General features: G+C 44.0%; 1 protein-coding gene across 1 annotated transcript in view; it reads left to right on the forward strand.

Annotated features, from left to right (window-relative positions):
* Positions 1 to 1,718: 1,718 nt before the first annotated feature.
* The window catches only part of LOC132446086 (protoheme IX farnesyltransferase, mitochondrial), a 32,829-nt gene continuing 13,562 nt past the window's right edge, over positions 1,719 to 20,985 (forward strand). The window contains exons 1-4 of the mRNA XM_060036191.1: positions 1,719 to 1,859; positions 2,318 to 2,460; positions 2,689 to 3,085; positions 4,468 to 4,592. Of these exons, the coding sequence (XP_059892174.1) occupies positions 1,829 to 1,859; positions 2,318 to 2,460; positions 2,689 to 3,085; positions 4,468 to 4,592 (696 nt within the window). The 5' untranslated portion in view covers positions 1,719 to 1,828. The remainder of the gene's footprint in view (positions 1,860 to 2,317; positions 2,461 to 2,688; positions 3,086 to 4,467; positions 4,593 to 20,985) is intronic.

The following is a 20,985-nucleotide window of genomic DNA, read 5'->3' on the forward strand; positions in this document are numbered from 1 at the left end:
ATAAAGGATGTGAAATTAAAAAAAGCATAAAGCTGAGGTTAAGGATTGATAGCAGAAAGGAGAAGCGGGTCACGGCGTAATGAAATCTTGTAGAACAGCGCATAATGGCTTTCTCCTGCAATAAAGGTGATCCTGTGCTGGCTCTGAAATGGCCTGTGTGTGTATTGTTGGCATTCATCAGGGCCGCATCTTGATGGCACAAGGAAGATTAGGTGATGTAATCATGCCTGGGGAGCAAGAGGCCGGCTGGAGGCCGGAATGAACCAGATGAATCAGGAGAAAGGGACACACAGTTAGCATCACGCAGCACTGAAGGGTTATGAAGATCTTCATCATGGGAGTCCAGATTTTATTTTGCGGAGGGAATGAGATTCAGAGAAATTAAGAAATGCATTTGATGGATGAAATCGCCTCTTGAAAGTGCCATTGTCTTAGTTTGTATACTATTAGGAATTATAATTATATGATAAATCCTAATTAGAAGTATTGATTTTCCAAAATAAAAGCAATTAAATGTATTGGGCTGAAGGTATCATACAATTAATACATCATAACCTGTGTGTATATAATAATAAAAAATAACTGGTCATTTGACAAGTTTACATTATTGTTTTAAGTAAACCGACGCGTAGGGCACACTGGCCCTATGTTGGTGTTTATTGCCGGTTGAGACGCCATGGGGAGAGACCTTTACCCCTGAGTATATTAGATGATTTTAATAACACAAGAAAACATTGACTGTTATTCATTTTAATCCTTTCCTTCTCTCTGCAATACCTGTTTTGGAAATGAGATGCGAGTGCAAACATTAATGCAATGCATTCCTCACCGTCCCACCGGCAAGGCTGTCTGAATCCCTGCCATGATCACACACATAAATTACAAGGCCAGAAGCAGAGCCAGGTAAGGGACCCAGAAGGGCGGGGGGCAAAAGGCCAGACATTGAATTAGAAGTAAATTGAGATTCAAACAAACCCCATCTCAGATTTATTGGTCAATGACAGTGTTCATCTGGCGGGCAGGGCCCCCACAAAATGAAGTTCCAGGGTAATTCCCATCTGCTGCTCCCGCTCCATCTATCTCTCTCTCTCTCTCTCTCTCTCTCTCTCTCTCACTCTCTCTCTCTCTCTCTCTCTCTCTCTCTCTCTCTCTCTCTCTCTCTCTCTCTCTCTCTCTCTCTCTCTCTCTCATTCCTATCTCCCTCACTCTACCCCATTCTCTCCCATTCACTCTCTCTCCCCTTCCCTCCCATTCTTTCCCTTTCCCCCCTTCACACCCTCTCTCTCTCTCTCTCTCTCTCTCTCTCTCTCTCTCTCTCTCTCTCTCTCTCTCTCTCTCTCTCTCTCTCTCTCTCTCTCTCTCTCTCTCTCTCGCTAGTTTCATGGTAGAAACTTGATGTCATATCTCAAACTATAAATCAAGTTGCCTCTAACAAGCTGCAGTATAAATCCTAACAACACAGCATGCACAACTGAACGGTTATGGGTTTATGTTCAGTATGATACTTACATTTAAGTTCCACAAAGATATCTATTACAGTGAATCTCAAATCACACGCACTACTAAACTATTTTGAATGTATCCATATTTTTTCTATACATTTTTATAATAAAAATATTGAAAATCCGGATCTTTATTATATTCACAAAATGTAACGTTGGGTTCAGGGTCCAGGTTATAAATGCAACACACATGTGCCCGCGCGCGAGCATGCGCACGTTGCACAACGGCTTGACAGCGGAAGTGATTCTCTCCCTCAGTAGGTCACAATGGCGGCGCGCTGCATGTGAAAAGGACGTAACGAGAACCGGCTCTATGCTTTGAGAACATGTTTAAAACACCATGTACCAGACTGTCAGGTGAATAAATACAATATATTTGCGGATTGTTCTTGCTGCGTTGCATGTGAAATGGTATCCTCATGATCATTTGCTAAATGTAACCCTGGAAGCGAATACCTAGGCTAGCCACGATAGCACACATAACTAGCTCTCGTCTATAAGGTGGCATAACTGGTCGGATGTTGACCTTATGTGACCCTGCTATTATGATTCCGTTATAAACCGTTTATAGGCACTATCCGCGATGTAAATGTGGACTAATTTGAAAATGTTGATAACCCGTTTTTAATGTATTTAACAAACCCATACACCCTTGAACGTTCTTGTTGGCACAGTGCTTGGTTTTAATATAAGATAGTCAACAGCACTGACACAGCATTGGGAAATAAGTTATCTAATTGTCATGGTTGTTGTAGAATGTACGTCGCAGCGAGAGCTTGCATGGTGACAATAACAAAGTGTCCTCTATTTGCTAGGTCTGGTCGGTGCAAGCGTGAGCCAGAAGTTATTAGGAAATGCTTCCATCAATTACCAGACTGCTCGCAGCCTTATTCATTTATATAGGAAAGACCCATCGAATTGGATAACGTACCAACAGCTGCATTTCCTAAAACGCCAGGTAGGTTGTTGATAGAGGTGCATCCACATTTGTTTAAATGTCATTTTATGCAAGGATTTCTAGTCTGCATCTCTTAATAGTTTTAAACCAAACTTACTATTTAAAACAGGAAGTGAGACTGTTTTCGTTTATAATTTTCTAACATGTTTTTGGAGGCTGACTTCATACGAGAACTTGACATTGACAATCATGATTTTGATCCAACTTTGTTTATTTTACATTTTTCAGTATGTTACAAAGGGCCGCAGCGAGCTCCACCAGCGAGCCGTCCCTAAACAGACGCCTGCCATCCCAGTTTTGGATGAGAGGGACGACAGTGTGGTCCAACGGGTGCAGCATGTACAGGCTATCTATCCCCCGCACCCAGCAGACATTATGCCTCAACCAGATGATGTCACCAGTGAGGAAGTGGTATTGCCGGTAATATCTAATGCACTGCCCTCGGCTGAAAGGACCTTACTGAAGAAGGGGAGTGAGAGGGAGACATCGGATGAGACGCCACATTTGCACGTGGAGACAGATGAGGCCAGAGAGGCCCGTCTGGACCGACAGTGGAAGGAGCTCAAGGTCGACGTATCCGAGCTACCGGGTGTCTATGCCAGGCTAGCCAAGAGCAGACTAACAGGTACAGTGCTTCAAATACTATGGTCATACAGAAGAGGCTTTTATCCAAAGTGCATGCATTCAGATACATGTCCTTATGGAGGAGTGGTCTAGGGGTAAGGCATCCAGTGTTTCCCATACATTGACCAATGTGTGGCGCAGCGCCACAGAATCAACATCAAGCGCCACAAATTGACAAATTCTTTTTTTTGTTGCGATTTTTAAAGATAAACATCGTTCCGTTCATTCATCTCCTCATTGCACTCTTTCTCCCTTACATTCTCGTTCACATACGCACACGAACACGGACACACAGAGACAAGCGCGCATTCATGCCTGTGGTGCGCGGGTACACTTGTAAACAGCTGATTCGCCCGCTCCTCCTCTCAACGCGCCTATCAAAGGATAACCCGAAGCAGCGGGATATTTGGCACAGAGGAGACGGTTGTGCGACCGTTTTACCATAGTTTAGCAATGTATACTGTGCTCAAAAACACCTGCCCAAAATTATTGTTAACTCAGAAAAGATAACGTTAGCCCTTATGAACTCAACGTTATTGATATTGAACATTCCAGCATAGATAACGTTGGTACCGTAGCAAACGATGTAATTAATATGAAATGCGGTTATAGTTGAGATAGGCTACTCTTAATAAACTTACAGGAGTCTTTCCACGAAATGTACAGGATATGTACAGATAGTATTACTGAACAGAGAAGGATCTGTAATTATGTTTTGGTTTTCGCGGCACAGATAAGAGAAAAAGGAAGATTCTACGCATGCGCTTAGACATGGTGGTGTTGTGTGATGGTGTATCACAGCACCACTTATCCGCCTGACAGGCATACCCAAACGAAATCCACACACTTTTGCGTCACCGTATGCTTGCTGATTTCCTCACGAAAACGCTTGTCTAAACGTGGAATCAAAAGTGAAGACGCGACGCCACTTTTGCGTCTTCTGTTCAGACCCTCATCATGTAAACGTAGCCTAAGTCACGGCAGTTTTCTAAATTGCAACAAAGCAAATTTATTTCTCAAAAAAGGGCTAGTAAACACACATACACAATGTCATCATGACCTTTATTAAACATAAAAGAAATTTTGATGTAAAAATATATTTTTAGTTACAGATTTCTTTTTTTACAGTGGCCGATTCAGAACAAGTCTGCAACCCACCAGTTGAGAAACACTGCTCTCGACAATCATTGCCCACAGTATTATACTCAATGACATTTGCATTGCTTTGGGTAATGCACAGTGGTGTACTGAAGAATGAAACTTCTTGCATATCCCACATCATAGCACAATGTAGTTTTCAAATCACGGATAGGATCGTATAGAGTTAAACGTTTTCGTTTTTATGCAATGCATCATTTTAATCCACATGCTACATGGTTTCAGCCCTGGTGGTGGTGACAGCTGCAGCTGGCTTCGCAATGGCACCTGTACCCTTTGACCCGGGGATGTTCGCCCTTGCTTGTCTGGGAACTGGTCTAGCCTCCTGTTCTGCCAACTCCATCAACCAGGTCAGTTACCTCCCCAACTCTCATCACAGTGCGTTTATGTCGATTCTTGCATTGATGCTGACTCCTTAAGGTTCCCCATTCATCTGCACACCAGTTGAATTGTATCTTGTCATTAGTTAATGCCGTTACTTGGATTGTCCATTTTATATAATTCTCTTGTGCAGGATTGGTCAAATTTGCGCACAAGATAGGAACTTGGATTGGGAATGCAAAGAATTCTTTCGTGTTGTTCCAGCCACTCCATTATTGCTTTGAATATCTTTTAGCCAGCGAGGCATTATTTATTTAATGTTGAATCCCATTATTTATCGAACACTATGCTAAGTGCCATTCTTTAATGGGCTGAAGGATGGATGCCCCTTACTGTCACTTCTTCCATGATAAATTGTGTTTATCAGTGCAACAAATAGGGCCTACTCAGACATAATGAGGTATGACATGCTCTGTTATTAGCCGTTATGCATTACCTTGAGTGCGTGGTAGAAGTTATGGAGTTCTATAATATCATTATCAAGGTTGCACACATTGCTTGAATTGCTCTGCCAAAAAATGGATGCTTTACCAAATAGATTTCCAGTTAAAAATAAAACAGGTCTTAAAGGACAAATATTGCATTAACAGTCAATAATACAATTATTATCGTCGTAGATCTGCTACAACCGCTGTCTAATCTAATGTATTAATTCAATTAGATCTATTTACGTTTTATTGCAGTGTTTTAATTCTTGGTTAATGTTTTCAAACAGAGTAGTAGCTTACATGGTAATTTTTTCTATATTATATTTGTTGGATGTATGAGTTCCTATGTCCTGTAGACACTTTTGGCTTTATTCTTATTATTTGACTTTAAAGATAAATTGAAAAGGATAGTTTTATGCATCGTATCCCTCAGACTTTTGGATTTGTCCTATCAACAAGGACGTTTGTACTTTACACAAATATTCTATAATGCGTACAGTTTAAGGTTTTTCTTTTTGTTGGATGACACTGGATATTGTGGTGGACTTTCTGTACATGCTACCCCTTTCGACATTGAAAATAGTTGAAAGATTTGATGAATATCTAAATGTCAATCATCTTTCAGGTTATTGAACAATGACAAAAATGTAGTTGATGCTATGCATCAATATATGCATTTAGATTGGACATTAAAGTCTTAGAGCAAAGGGCAAAAAATACACATTCTTATGTGTGGCATTTATTTATGCCAAATGGGATTGTGTCTTCTGTACAAGGCCGGTACTGTATGTTATTTGACTGTAGCCCCGCCCACATAGTTATGTAACTGTATAGACCTAGACAATAATGCAGGAGCCAGCAAAGCCCTTTGTTTGACCTTTGCCTTGCATTCCTCCTTTACCGAGCATCTCAAATATGCATCAAGAGGAGACAGTAAAGCTGTTATTACGTCCCTGCCTGGAATCATTTTCTTTGTTAACTATAACCTTTTGAGTCTTGGCGTCGGGAGACTTTAAATGCCTGTCATGATTAGGGCCGCCGCCGCCGTTGTTGCGCGGCGGTGACGTTGTGCACAGGAATGCACTCAGTGACTTAAGAATATTAGTTTTAATGGGTGAACTCTCCCTCAGCCCCTGGATTGAACTCCACTCAGTGGCATGCTCAGCCTGTAATTTGCCCAGAGAGACCTGATTACACTGCAGGTTCCTTCCCCGAGGTGCAGAGGAGAAGCAGACCACTGCAGCATGCCCTAGCTTCAGGCCCCGCCCGCCTCGCTCACAACTGAAACAACCCTTCTTGACGAGGTCAACCAAACATTCAATTTATCCCAGGAGGCATCCCTGTTGTTTGCCGCCGCCGTACAATCACTAAGTTAGTAATTTCCCCCGTCGTGTATCACTTTTAAGTGGGGGCATCTATGAACACGCATGTGCAAATGTTTGAGGAGCGTTAATTTTCTTCTTCAAAGGGCCGTGTTTGTATCGTGTATAATCAATTCATCTCCTGCGGTTTGCATTGTCTCGTCTTGTTAGCGTAAGGGTGATACTGTTTCGCCTCTTGTGTACCTTCACTTTGCACGAGAACAGGTGTGCAAATATCTTTTTTGGCCATGAGGTAATAATACCTGGTCACCTGCTCGCCCAGAACTTAACAACCCCCGATGACTTCACACTCGAAGAGCCTCGAGAGCTGTCATCTAGCCCTCCTAGCTTGAGTCTTTATTTGTGGGCAGGCCAGAATCTGAAGCCCTGTCAGTCAGTATTTCCTCCCGCAGCCCCGGGCTAAGATATAATATAACTTCATGTTTCCTCTCCTCCTCCAGACAGGCACTGATTCAAACTGAGACCATAAAATAATATTACGACTTTGAAATGCCGCCTTGAGGTTTTGAAACATTATGCACTGCTGGTGCAACTGCATGTAACAATCCCCTTCTTGTATTTACCAACGACGAAAACAACAACACCAACGGGCGGGGGACGTGTGTGACACATAATCACCTGTTGTCCTTGCCGCCGTGGCGACACACTATGATCATCTGTCACTCCCTTTGTCTCCTCCCCAGAGACACACCCTCACCTGTATGTCATTGATCTCGACACTGCTGAGGTGAATTAGGAAGTTGAGGTGAAGAACAGCTTATAGATCCGGTTCCAGCTTTTCCCCCCCTCGCTCCCCTTCATCCGTGTCCACTCTTTCATCTGGGGGGTGGGTGGGAATTACCGCAGAATCGCAAAGGGGCTTTTTACTATTGGACTGATCAAACAACTGTACAAACAAATCAAAGCAACGGGAAGATCCGACGGGAAAACACTTCCTATTGCTTGGGGTGTTCCTCTCTACTAACAGTCTATCAGTTTTACAGATCTCATCTTTGCAGACCTCTGTTTTGAGTTTCGATTGACTAGGATTTCTTTGGCTAACTAGTCAAATGTGGCCGACTTTTGAGGGAAATATAAAATGGTCAAATATAAAATGTATGGTTCCCTCCTAGTTTTTATTTACTATAATGTCTCGTCATGTGAAACTTCTCTTTGAAATCATCAGTACAAGTTATCTGTAGAACTGCATTTCATATAGCTTTTCGTTGTACTGGAATTTTATTATGGGAAGAACACGGCATCTTGTGTGTAGATCTAGACAGAAAAAAGTTTCTAATATATTTTTGGCTACTTTTTGGAACAACATAAATGACAACATAAAACAGCATTAAAAGTCGTAGGAGCTTCCCGTTGTCCTCCCAAGGACGTTTATTAGGGCTTTTTACGATGAGTAAAATGCTGCAACATTTACTTCAGTGTTTAGAATCTAAAGGGACAGAGGCGTGTGTAGTTATGTGACCACACACCTGTCAAATTACCTCAAGGGGAAGGGCAAATAGGTTTAGGTGGGAGATAAATGCTCTCGCTTTGGGAAGTAGCAACAGGACCTTTAGTCGGGCTGTCAAATCCCCAAGACTGTTCTTTGTCCTGCAGGGCAGTGTCTACACATGCAGCAAAGTGGTTACCGGATTTGCAAGAGCTATTAAGTACCCAGAGTCACGTAAAGAGGTCATCGGAATAGACTGTGATTTGGAGTACTTCGTTTCCGTCACATGCCATTTATTGTTCATATCAAACCCTTTTTAGGCCTATAAACTATTTTGTGAGCTTTGATGAAAGTCAGATTGCATGTGCAGGTTCCCTGCTTGGATGTACATTATAGTTGAGGTAGTCTCTCAAATCTGACTTTACATATATTTCCAAAGTCCGATGATAGACAAGCTCAAATCTGGATGAATGTTCGTTTCACTTTCTTGCTCTTCATCATTGTTTCAAACAATCATGTAGGAGGCGGAAATCTGGGAGCGTGTAATTGGCTATTAAAAGCAAACACAACTCAGCCAGCAGGAGTAAACTCAAAAAAATAACCCGTAAAGAGTTACAAATCTACATGGTGTAGACTGGACACTGTAGAAATACCTCATTAAAAGCTTCATCCGCAAGTGGGAATGACTTATCTTCGGTAGAATCTATCCCTCTTGGAACAATGACCACGGGGGAGGTGGTGGGACAGTGGACATCATCGGGTGTTTTCCTCTGTCTTGTCCCTCTGTGGACCCAACGGGTAATTAGAAGGTTGAATTATTTGGGAATGTCCAGGAGGTGATTCGGTCCTCCAAAAGCCCCTTTGGCGCACAGCCGTCACCATCTCCCAGGGTGTTCTAACCGTCATCACCCTCCCGTCTGGGGCCACAATTTCCACTAATTGGATAATTGTATCTGAAGAGAGTTTCAAGCTGCAACCTATAACACTGGTAACCCGAGGCTCCCGCCCCCCCACCAGTGTGACTGAGACCCGATATGGTCGTTTGACTGTCAAAACAAGAGCGCCACACTGTTTTGACAGGGACCACGGTGTAAGTCACACCGCGTCGACACGTGTGTGTTTGTTTGGATAAACAGAAGGCGGCTTGTTTGCCCGAATGTCTCGTGTCATTTCTGCTTTCACGTCCACGGCGGCGAATCTTCCTTTTTGTCTGCCATCTCCTGCCGAGAGCTGTCTGAGGCTGGCACGCACACACAAGCAAGCAAGCCCCCCCATCCCATCCACCACAGCACTCTGAGCGTACACCCTTTTGGTCCTGTGTAGGCATGCATTATTTACTTTCTTGCCTTTCTTCTGTGTCCCTCTGCAAGTTATTTGCAGTGCACAAGGGTTTGACAGGACGTGAAAGGAGAAAAGGGTTGAAATTATTTTTGAAAGACACGACGGCTCAACATTTTATCATGATTACGACTTTCACATTTTTATTCAATATTTTGGGCTACTAAGCTGGTTCTGTTTAGTTTGGGTTAAATGCTATGGAGTTTTTCCATAGTAATGCAAACAAAGTGTTTTCTTGATAATGTCGATCACTTTGTAGTTAAGATGACTCAATTCTTAATATGTCACATATCCGTGATCCTGCGTGTAAAGCAAGCTCAGTTTGAGAAAGATATCCAATGCAACGTGTGGCTTCAATGAAGAATGGAACAGCAAAACCAAAGAAATTAGAAACATACACATTTTAATAGTTGTTGGTACCACCCTTTAGTTCCACTATTCTCCAGTATCTAGACGTGCTGCGAGATCCCAATGACTTCTCAATGTTGGTTGTTGAAAATATTTCATCCAAACTATTGATTTATTCACAGTGACACGAGTCAATCACTTAATTAATTTCTTCCAATTGTGTGAATGTTTAAATTGGTGATCTGCCAGTTGGAATGGGCACCAAGAAAAATCAGATAAAGTACTTTTATTGGTATGAATGTGAAATACCGATGATGTTTAAGGGGACCATTAACATTTTCTAGCTATACTTAGAAATTACAGTAAAATGTATAGTAATGTGATGGGACAGTCAAACATTGAACATAAAAGCTTGCGCCTTTACATATTTCACACATGTGTGGGCTTCATCGGTTCAACATTATCCGATCAAATGTATTGGAGTCTCTTCTAAAATGACACCAATTGCTCAGGGTGCCTTGGCTTTGATCAAAGACCAAAATATTACACCTAAAGTTTCTTCGGGATACATATATGCACCATTACACCAAATAGTCTTCATATTGTACTACAAGCGTCCTTGACTGCAGTGACTGTGTATGAACATAAACTTGGAGACCTCCACGTTTGTTTTAAACGCACACAAGGCAGGGTGTAGTGTTTCATTAACAGGGAAAGAGGCGCTAGCCACCTACTGAGATATTCCCCCCCAGGCTCCACTGTCTGCACACCCAGAGCCCAAACCTTCAAGGCTGTCAGAACAATTTTCAGGAATTTGACTCCTCTTCTTGTCGTTTTGGATACCCCACATAGCATGCTTTTCCTTTCTTCTTGCAAAGATCCCGTTTTGCAGCTGCTTGGTCGAGCTCGACGAATACAAGCCGAATAATGAATGACCTTAGTTTACCCGTGTTGAACAAGTGATTGAACTGTTAATGTATGGCTGACCCAAATAATTAAAGGATCCAGCAATAGGTTCTGCACCTTGACATTCAAATTACAATTCAGTATTCAAGAGTTTTGTTACATTGGTTTCCTTTATATTTGAAATGATATGCTAATATCCAAGAGTCCATGACATCACTTTGTTCATGTCGGCCTCTTAGCTGTGCTAGAACGTGAGAAGACCACCATGTTTTGGAATGGCAAATAAAAGTCACTACAACTGCTACCTAAATGATAGAAATAATAAATAGCGTACACTTCATTGTCGTTCATTGTTTGTATATTGAACATTGAATGATATTCACCAATGGTACACTTTTACTTACTTTTATGTTGGAGTCTAGCCTTCACTAAAACACAAGCACCCTCTGCCACGAAAATGCACCAATTTAAAACAACTTGGTAAATAATTATGTTACTGCCTCAACCACTTTAGACGTGGTTTGTCTTCGCCACAGTTTGTTCCTTCGGATGCTTTTGTTATTTTTTGATCAGTTCTTTGTTTTATAGAACCGCCAATTATTTTGATCGGCAGTTCTAATCAGTTTTTTTACAAACTGATTAGAACCGTGAACAAAAGACAGATTTAACAAACTCTTGATCCTTCTGTCGGAACAGATGCTATTCCTCAGATGTTGTTTACCAGCACCTCTCTTAAAACAATAGAGCAGAAATTACCCTTTGCCATGGAGTGCATTTTTTCCTCCATGCGGTCTATTCTCCAAGGAGAATGGATGGAAAGATCTGTGTATTCGTCTAGTGTGATGGCTTGATGGTTGTCTTTCATTTGCCATTTGGATTAAAATGAATATTTAAGCAGACAGCCCTGTTAAATATTTAATCACCCTTAAATCCTTTTGTGTCGCACTGCGGGGTGACGTGTCAAACTGTACACATTGGAACTCCTGCTGCGCGGGGAATGGCTTTCTCCTAGTTTAAACGGTCAAGCAGTATTGCAGCTATTGTATGATCGCCCGAAAAATAAATGTATAAAGCTCCTTCTGCTTGTAAAATAAACATAATAACATAAAAAACATAATATAATGTGTTTTTTGTTATCACTGTATTTCCCTTGGATACAGAAGGTTCCACTTTTGCCAGTAAACAAGCCATGTCTGGTTGTTTGGCTAGGTAAGAAAGCATGTCAAATAATAATTAAAAGTTGATGGCTTTAAGGGCTACAAATGGAAAAGATTAGTCAACGGCGACTACACGTTACGCAATGCATCGTTATATTTCTGCTGTGTCTGCCGTTGCAAACGAAAACCGCATCTCACACGCAAGGTTTCATACCGTGCCTTCAACGCAGCCGCATGATTACAGCAAACGCGCCTGCACCACTCGCCACAACAGTCGGCGAAGGGGGAAGAAAAAAGCCTGGGAGTGAGTGACAGGCAGGTGGATCTGCTTGCCCACAGGTCCTCAGCTCCTCAGCTCTGCCTCCAGGCCTCAACAAAGCACAGTGATTACAGGCTTCATAGCCAGGGGAGATGAGTGAGAGACACTGCTGAGACCTGAGCGGGAGAAGGGGTGCGGGGAGCAGACTTCCACTCAACAACAGTTTGTCAACGGCGGGTGCTTGCGTACAATTCTCTGGAACGGGATGATCATTTTCTGTTAAGCCTCGTGATGTTTTTAGGAGGATGTGGTATATATCTGAAAAACACAAGAAGAAGATCAATATTAGATCCGCTGATCAGTAGTTCGACGATTCCCATCGTCCTTGTTTGTTATTGTGCTGCATGACGTGTCTATTTGTGAAGAAGCATATTCACATGAATAACTGCTCTCAGTAGGCCTATGCTGCTCCCCAAAAGTATTATAAATAGCCAACTAACCTTAAAATTCAATCCTACGTTTACTGAAGGCTCAAAACGGATGTGCCAATGGTTGGCAGAGGAAAGCATTTCTGCTGAGATAGGATCGCGGAAACATGCCAGCATGCAGTTTCCTTGATAGAAATAGGCATATCATTTATTTATCCACTTGGAACACATTGAGATTCCAGATGTCTTTTGCAAGGATGACCTGGCCATAATAGAGCTTTTATTAATATGATTAATGTGAAACAATGTTTGATTTCCCACAGCAAGTTATTCTGTTTATTTGTTATTCGAATGGAATGAATTGAGGGTTGGTAATGCATTGATTGACTCTGGTATAATTGCTTGCCGTATTATCGCAATGGCTTTCCCTTGCAATTATGCACGGATACTTCAGAGTGAGAGAGTTTAACAATTGAGTTGGTACAAAACCCTAAACCATTGTTAACTCTCAGAAGCCAGAAAGACCAAACTAGTGGGACACTATCAAGTTAGCAAGATCGATGACGGTGTTTCAGAATAGAAAGGGGTTTCTATGTAGGCCATGTATTTCTTTTTCCCACCCCAAATCTCTAGCTTGCCCTCTCCATTGAAAGGTAACGCAGCCAAAGGCTAGCAAGAACACTCCATTTAATGCTGGGATGCGTGGATAATTAACAAAAGCAGCCCTGTTTATGGAGTGCCCGCAAGCTAACATTGCATGCTAATTTATTTTCAGCCCAGAATCTTTTGGGGGGCAACGGCTTTGCTCTTGGGGGAAACAAGATGGCTTCCAGCATGGAGAAAAGCCTGTCCCTAAGCCTGTCCGGACGGCTGCTTGTGGCGCCTAAAACTCTCTTTGACATATTCTCGTGGGTATAGTTTAACTAGTGTGATGTACAAGCACTGCTCGGTTCGTTTGAAACAAAGCCGTTTATCTGGCCTGTTTTTTTACCCTGGTTGGGCAGATGGTAATTTATTTTTGGAACGTAGCTCTGTAAATGAGAAGAATCAATCTATGCTGTTGTTGACATCAGCCTTGGCACATTGCCTTGTGTGCAAACGCTTCAAGCCATATATTACCCTAATAGGTTTTCTAATAGTATCAAGAGCACCATAGTATATCTTTTTCCAACCATTTTGTTAAAACTGGAACTTCTCCAATCTCCAAACTTTTCCTCGCATGGTTTTTCAGTGTACGGTATGTTAATAATCTTTTTTTTTTTTGTCACAAACCAATTCGGCCATTATTCCTCATAGTACAACAAAGGGCTGGTTTGATTTCCCTCTCTTCAGACGGTTGTCATTACCTTGCACCTGGCAACATTAATATCAGCCCCTGTTCCTAATTGCATCTATTATTTGGAATGTCAATAACTGTTGTTGAAATGACACATCCTTCATTTCATCGCCTCCAAATATACATTGTGTCACATTTATTTGTGCCACATGTCTGCAATTGTGAACATTTTTATTATGTTCCTTTCACGGTTTATTCTTGGGGGAAATAGATTTTGCCTTGTAGATTTTGAACCCCCCTATTTTACAAAGTATACTTCCCCGTCTACCAGAAATGCTTATTGTTGTTCATTATGAACACCTACGGTCGCTCTCACTGAGTTTTTGACTGGCTAACTATATTTGGTTCTCTTGCGTAACCATCAATCTCACACACACACACCTACAAACACACCTACCTGTTAGTTTGGGTGTGGTTGTGGCTGTCATCCTCAAGCCTTCCTTTAAGTCACTCCAGTGGTTGAAGTTATAGTCTTTTGTCGCCCCAGCTGTGTTAGATGCAGACAATCCGTCACTTGCCGTTTTGTGTTTGCCACTAATTACTGTTCACATGACAGGCCGTAGAGAATGTGTACACGTGTCAAATGACTAGAACCAGACCCCTGTTGAATTATGAATCATATAAGTTGAAGTCTACATGAAATGTAAGTGTATATTTGCCTATGTGTTTGCCTTCTACAAAAAATATTTCTAATTCAATGGCTCACCTGCAAGCTTGTTCTTTGATACCTCGTCACATTCTGTCAACCAGGAAAAAAATCACTTATGAGGTGTGGCTTTTTACGTGTGGGTTTTTACGTCAGTTATGAGGCCCTTGGTATTTGTACATATTGACGAAGACAGGGGCTTAACATACACAGCTTTTTTCTGTTTTTTTTTCTCCATGACTCTGATCTTTTATTTTGGCGGGTGATGAAAGAGCTGCCGTGGCATCAATCTGTCCTACTCCGTTGCAAACGGTTCTCCATTCATTGTCTTACTACCTACACCCATCAAATGCAACGTCCCTGATCACACGCAGATAAAACCAAGAACCTAAAGCCTTGTTGGGTTCCAGATTACTCATTCATTCAAGAAAAAAAGGCAGTAACCATCACTTTTTACTGGTCATGTTCAACCCTGTCATTTGTAGCCAACTTTTGTTCCATGAGCGTGCAGTGATAATGCGTGTTCTCAATTTAGAAAGGCCTCCTTTGGTATTCCATGTAGGACCAGCTATGTAAATTCAGTGTTTACACGGGATCTGTTTCTTTCCTTAGGTATACCTGCAATTTGCTTTTAAAGAATATCTGGAACTCTATTCAACACGCTTTCCTCATTGGCTAGGCTCATTTTTCTTTATACCATGTAACACAAGCTACAACATTTATGACTTTATCTCCACCATCCATCCATATATATTAAAGGGACTCTCACCTTTGTTGCATTTTTACACTTTTTTTGGATAAGGTTAAATTGGTAATAACACTCTAATATGCAAGACAGACCCACCAGGAGTAAAAACAAACAATTATTTTACACTCATAATATTTAGTGAAAACTTCAACCAATAAAATTCTTCGGACCGAAGGACCTTATTGGCCGACAGACCTGTCTGTTTGCTGCATGGATATATAAGGTTTTCCGTCTGCTTCTTGTGGCGCATTCGGGCCCGCGTCATCAAGGCGCGTCCTCAACTAGAGGGTTTGTTTTGATTCCACGGCAGACGGTAGTGAGTAGCGACCGTAGCGACTGACGATGGCAGACCAAAGTGGTCCACGGCGTACTGAAACTGCACCATTCAGTCCGATTAGGGGACACATCTCGGACTCGGACTCACAGAGTTACCCTCCTCTGGAGCCTCAGGAAGACCTCCAGACTGTTGGCCACCAACTGCACCATTCAGTCCGACAAGGGGACCCGATTCGGCCTCAGAAGCCAAGTGGTCCCACTCCCCTGGATGATTCTCAGGACCTCCAGACCGTTGGCAACCAACCGCACCACTCATTCCGAACAGGGGACCCGTTTCGGACTCAGACGCGAAGTTGTCCCGCTACTCTGGAGCTCCAGGAAGACCTCCAGACCGTTGGCACCCAACCGCACCACTCAGTCCGATTACGGGACCCATTTCGGACTCAGACGCGACGTTGTCCCGCTAATCTGGAGCTCCAGGAAGACCTCCAGACCGTTGGCACCTAACCGCACCACTCAGTCCGATTACGGGACCCATTTCGGACTCAGACGCGACGTTGTCCCGCTACTCTGGAGCTCCAGGAAGACCTCCAGACCGTTGGCACCCAACCGCACCACTCAGTCCGATTACGGGACCCATTTCGGACTCAGACGCGACGTTGTCCCGCTACTCTGGAGCTCCAGGAAGACATCCAGACCGTTGGCCACAAGAAGCAGACGGAAAACCTTATATATCCATGCAGCAAACAGACAGGTCTGTCGGCCAATAAGGTCCTTCGGTCCGAAGAATTTTATTGGTTGAAGTTTTCACTAAATATTATGAGAGTAAAATAATTGTTTGTTTTTACTCCTGGTGGGTCTGTCTTGCATATTAGAGTTATTACCTTATTAATACCAATTTAACCTTATCCAAAAAAAGTGTAAAAATGCAACAACGGTGAGAGTCCCTTTAATTGATCATTAAGGCTCTTAGTGCCCATTGAGTGCCCATTGAAGTCTGTTGTGAAGCTCCTGAATCGTATATTTTCCAATAGCCAACATTGATTTAAATAAACAAAAAGTAAAATGAAAATGGTCAGTAACTTCTCCAGACTGACAGGGTTATCTCATGCCCAAGCGCACTGGAAGCTGTGTCATGCCATGTCCTGACAGAAAGCATTTCAGCCCCCGCCTGCTCAGGGGGACAGAGGGCTGACAAGTCACTTCTGAGACCCGACGAGGTGCTAACCGTCTGCCTTCATGCTTGAGGGGACAGGGGAGGGCGGGAGGTGTGGAGGATGGGAGGGAGGAGGGTTGTGTTCGGCTGGGGTAAGCATGGAGGAGGACAGACGCTGACAGGGACTGTGTTCTGTCCTCCCTCCCAGCGAAGCAAGCAAGGAAGGGTCAAACCCCCCGGACACAATTTTAATCACTTTTCTATGCTCTCTGCTTTGGTCCTTTTTTTGTGTTTGGCAAACTTGGTACCCCATGTGCACACACTATGGTGCAACTAATACAATAAGCAAGTGGGCCAACAATTTGAGTTTTCTTTTTGTCCTTATGTGGCTGAAAAACAATATTTTTGCTAGTATCAAATTATAATGCTGTTCGAACATTCTTCAGTTCCTCCCACATTTCGAGCCCTACCCCTCACCCTCTCCCTGATGAACCAATTGAATCCTTTGAAGTTTCATTTAAACACAAAAATGGTTCAACCTAAATTTGAACAAAAATATCATGAAATCAACCTTTTAACAGATCTTCACGAAAACGTCGCCCAACATTTTCTTTGTTTACTTGTAGTTGAGTCATGCCCCCCCCTCCCCCCACCAGCTTTATCCCAAAGGCTGCCTCCTCTTGGAGAGCCGCACGACCCTCCTGCCTTAACCGCTATCAGATGTTTACTTTTGCACGACATGCAGGCACACAGAAGGCGGGCCGGTAGAAGAAAGGATAGCCTGATTGAGGAATGTACACACAGCGGGTCGGGCCTCCACTGCAGCGAAAGCGCTCCGCTCTCAGGAGGATGATAGACGCGGGCCCCGTGACCCGTGTCCCGGCACGTCCACGGTCCAACGGCGCGCCAGAGACCGTCCACGAATAAGACTGAAGAACATTCTTCTGGGTGTTTCTTCTGCATAACTGCAGCGAAAACAGAGAAGTGAAAGTTTATTATGGAATGCATGTAGAAGTTGAGCACAACATGTACAGAAAAGGAGGGGGAGACTTGTGTGCTCCATGCTGTTGGTCTGTTTCACCACACAGACAATGCATTAAGTCTATCTTCACACTGCCCGACCCGGCGGCGTTGGGAACTCGCTATGTAAAGTGTTTCTGATGTCGGCTGCTTGAATGCCTTCAGAGACTAAACAGTGTAGAGGACAAAGGTGTGAGAATCGGGGTATCTGCAGGGTTTCGGTCCCTCCCCCTCCCTTGTTCGCCTTGATCATGCTTTGAAGGACCTGATGAAATGATGGATGAGTCTGTCCAGACCGACGGAGTGGATTTAGCCACGGGTCACCAGAGCCTAGGGCCTGGACACAAGCCCCACCAGAGGTGCTGATAACTGCTGTCAGCCCGTAAGGAGGGCCCTGGCGTATATTCCACCGCTGTGCCGCGTTTTAATGGCCGGCTATACTGGAGATGCAGACTGTCTGTCTGTCTGTACCCCCGCCATCTCTATACACACACACTCACACACAGACGGAGCACAGTCGGGGCCTGCGGTTAGACACAGCTGGGGAAGAATAATCTAAACACTCGCATTCTCTCCAACATACACACGCAGTCATGCACAGGACTCCTTTTCAACCGCAGCGGCTTCGACCGTTGAGAGGCCTTTTCCAAAGGCATGCCATGTCACTCACACCAACCGGGGTCACTTTCCAAATGCCCAATGACAGCGGAAAGAGGCTGTTTATATTTTGCTTTTTAAACAAGTGTCTTGACCACACACGGCATGGACCGGCACAGCCAGGCCTTGGCTGCTCACATCACACCCACCCACCCTCCCTTCCAACGTGGTGCTACATGGAGACCGGCCCGGGAAACGACAGTAAAATGCCCTTGGCTTAGTCAGAATGTTAACTTAATCGGAGGAAAGACATAGCCGGCCGACCAGAACAAAGGGATTTTTCGTATTAGCTCAATCGAAGGTGTTTACAGATGGGTGAAAATGAGCATGTCGGCCAGGGAGCTGTGTGTTTAGTTTTCTGGTTAGGTCGGCCTTAGTTGGTGGGTGGTTCATAATGTTTCATTTAGTTGTGCGGCAGACGGCACCTCACCACTTCCCTGTAGTCGCCGGTAATTGTTTTTCTTTTTCGAATGTCTCAAAGCCTTTAATGTAAAAAGTTACAAAGGGTTCAAGGGAAGAATTCATATTCTGACAGGAATATTATTAATATCATGCAAAATAAACAAGACCAGATGCAACCGTTGCCAACTGACCTCCTTCCCAGGGCCGTGCCGGAGATTTGCAGTCATAATCATCATTCGATGAGCACGGTGTGGCGAGTTCCACCGTGTAACCCAAAACTCCTTTCACAGTCGGGAGGCGGCGCTTCCTGCCCGACGACGCTGCAAAAACGGATGAGAGTCGTGATTGTTTATGACAGATAATCACCTACGAGACACTGCTTCCACCGGAGCAGCTCAGCACACCGTCACGAGCGTCGCAGTGAAATAGACGACGTTCATCTCTGTAGAATGTCCTGAAAATCCATAGACGGAAAAATAGTATGCAGCCACTTATGTTTTGTTCAATGAGACCACCCGCACTAAAACCCTCCGCTTTTAGGTGAACCCAGCATTTCAGCTCCAGTTTTGTCTTCTCCGACTACGCTGTCCCCTCTTACCTCTTTGTGGGTCAGTGCGGGGGCCCGGGCTGCCTCTGCCCTGCAGGCCTGGCTTGGCTCGGCCGTGGCAGCCGAAGGGACTGATTATCAGCAGGGCAGAGGTAATGCTGCTCTGCTCAGCATTAATTGGCTGATTAACATGAGGACAGTTTAGCACTTCACTGTCCCACACTCGGGCCATTAATCACGGACCAGGCGATGCCAGCTGAACGTCTGCCAACAGCTTTAAACAGCCATATAAAGAGAGGGATTGGTGTGTGTGTGTGTGTGTGTGTGATGGGGAAGGGGGGTATATAGTTTTACATGCACAGCCAAGAGGGAGATGTGACCCACTCTGTCGGCCAGACAAAGTAATGCAGTCTCGGGGCCGTGGTGCCGAAGGAAAACCCAAACGAAAACCCAAACGAGACGCACAATGACTGCACGGCTAAAAGTACATTGCACCTGTGTGAGGGATTTGGCCGAGCGCGTCGTTCGTGTCTTGGCCGGCTACATCTGCTTGGGGGGCTCCCAGGCTACATATAAAATGGTTCCACTACATGCATGTGTTGCCATTGCAGTGCCTCTAAAATGGGCCTTGCAGCTGGGGAAGAGATGTGTGGTTCAAAGGTTATGCCGGTCTTTTTTCCCCCTTCCTTTCTCAAATACTCCTCCCCCTCGCAGGCAGCTGATCGCATACAGACCGAAAGGGTTTCCATGTTCGGATCGCAGCAAGTGATCCTCCTGTCATTGCATCACGTCTCGGGATCAGAACGGCCTCCAAACTCCCGAAACATCTGCCAGCTGTCCCGCAAGTCGCATTCCAGACCCCGACGCTGTCTCCCGCTTTATCTCCTAGCCTATGGCTGCCCTGGGTGTAAATTAATTAAATAGTTTTTTATTTCCCCCTGTGATGAGAGTTAAGCACTCGGCAACGGATGTCTTGGGACCTCGGGCAGCAGGCTTTGCTTCGTTCAGCGTTTTTTTTTTAACTGTGGAAGCTGGTAGAAATGTTATAGACCCCGGTTTGGTTTGGATGAATCACACAAAAAAAACACTGCTTCGACACTAACTCTGACTGCAGGAGTGGAGCGACAATGCTGAGGTTGTCATTGCCACCTCAGCCTAGGTCTAGGCCATTAATATCCTCTCCTGTCCAAAGGCCATTCTACCGGGAGGTTGCCACAGTCTCTCGAGGGCTTCCTTTCCCACGCACACGTATCTTCTTTTTGTATTGGTACCAGTTCCAATCTGGCTTTACACTGGATGGATTACCCGTGCACCACATCCTCAACCCATACTTCCGGCTGCCATTTTAGTTATGTTGCATCTTTCTAACTTGCCATTTAGTCATTCATCAAAACGATAATGAAATTAGTTTTGAGCTTACACGTACAGTTTGTAACACTCCTCATTAAAGAGTGGGCAGGGCATTAGTTGGGCATTAGTTTCCTAACAGATACATCGTGGACATTGGTGTTCAATCCCAGAGCCTTTCGCTTGGGAGTTAAGCACCCTCTATACTCCCCATGTTTCTCTCAACCCATCCTCCTTTTTTTATGTCTTATCTTTTGAAGTCACCTTGTTCCATTCTGTCCAAATCGAAACATCCTCCCACGCCCGTGTCTCTCGCAGCGCGTCTTCTCCGGCTGTACTCAGCGCGTTATATCCTAAACGCCTCACAGTGGGATCGTTAGCGCCGCGTTGCTACCTCAGGTTAATGGGCACTCTGAGACGACCGTAATCTGGTAAACAGGATCCTCCAGCCAAATGTGTAAAACGTCCACAGCGTCGCTGTCATCGCTCCAAGGCTATTTTTGAATCATAAGTCACTAAAAGCTTTTCAATGGCTGCAGTAAGAACAACTTTATT

The sequence above is a fragment of the Gadus macrocephalus genome, chromosome 18 (assembly GCF_031168955.1).
Source record: "Gadus macrocephalus chromosome 18, ASM3116895v1".
In the NCBI taxonomy this organism is placed as follows: domain Eukaryota; kingdom Metazoa; phylum Chordata; class Actinopteri; order Gadiformes; family Gadidae; genus Gadus; species Gadus macrocephalus.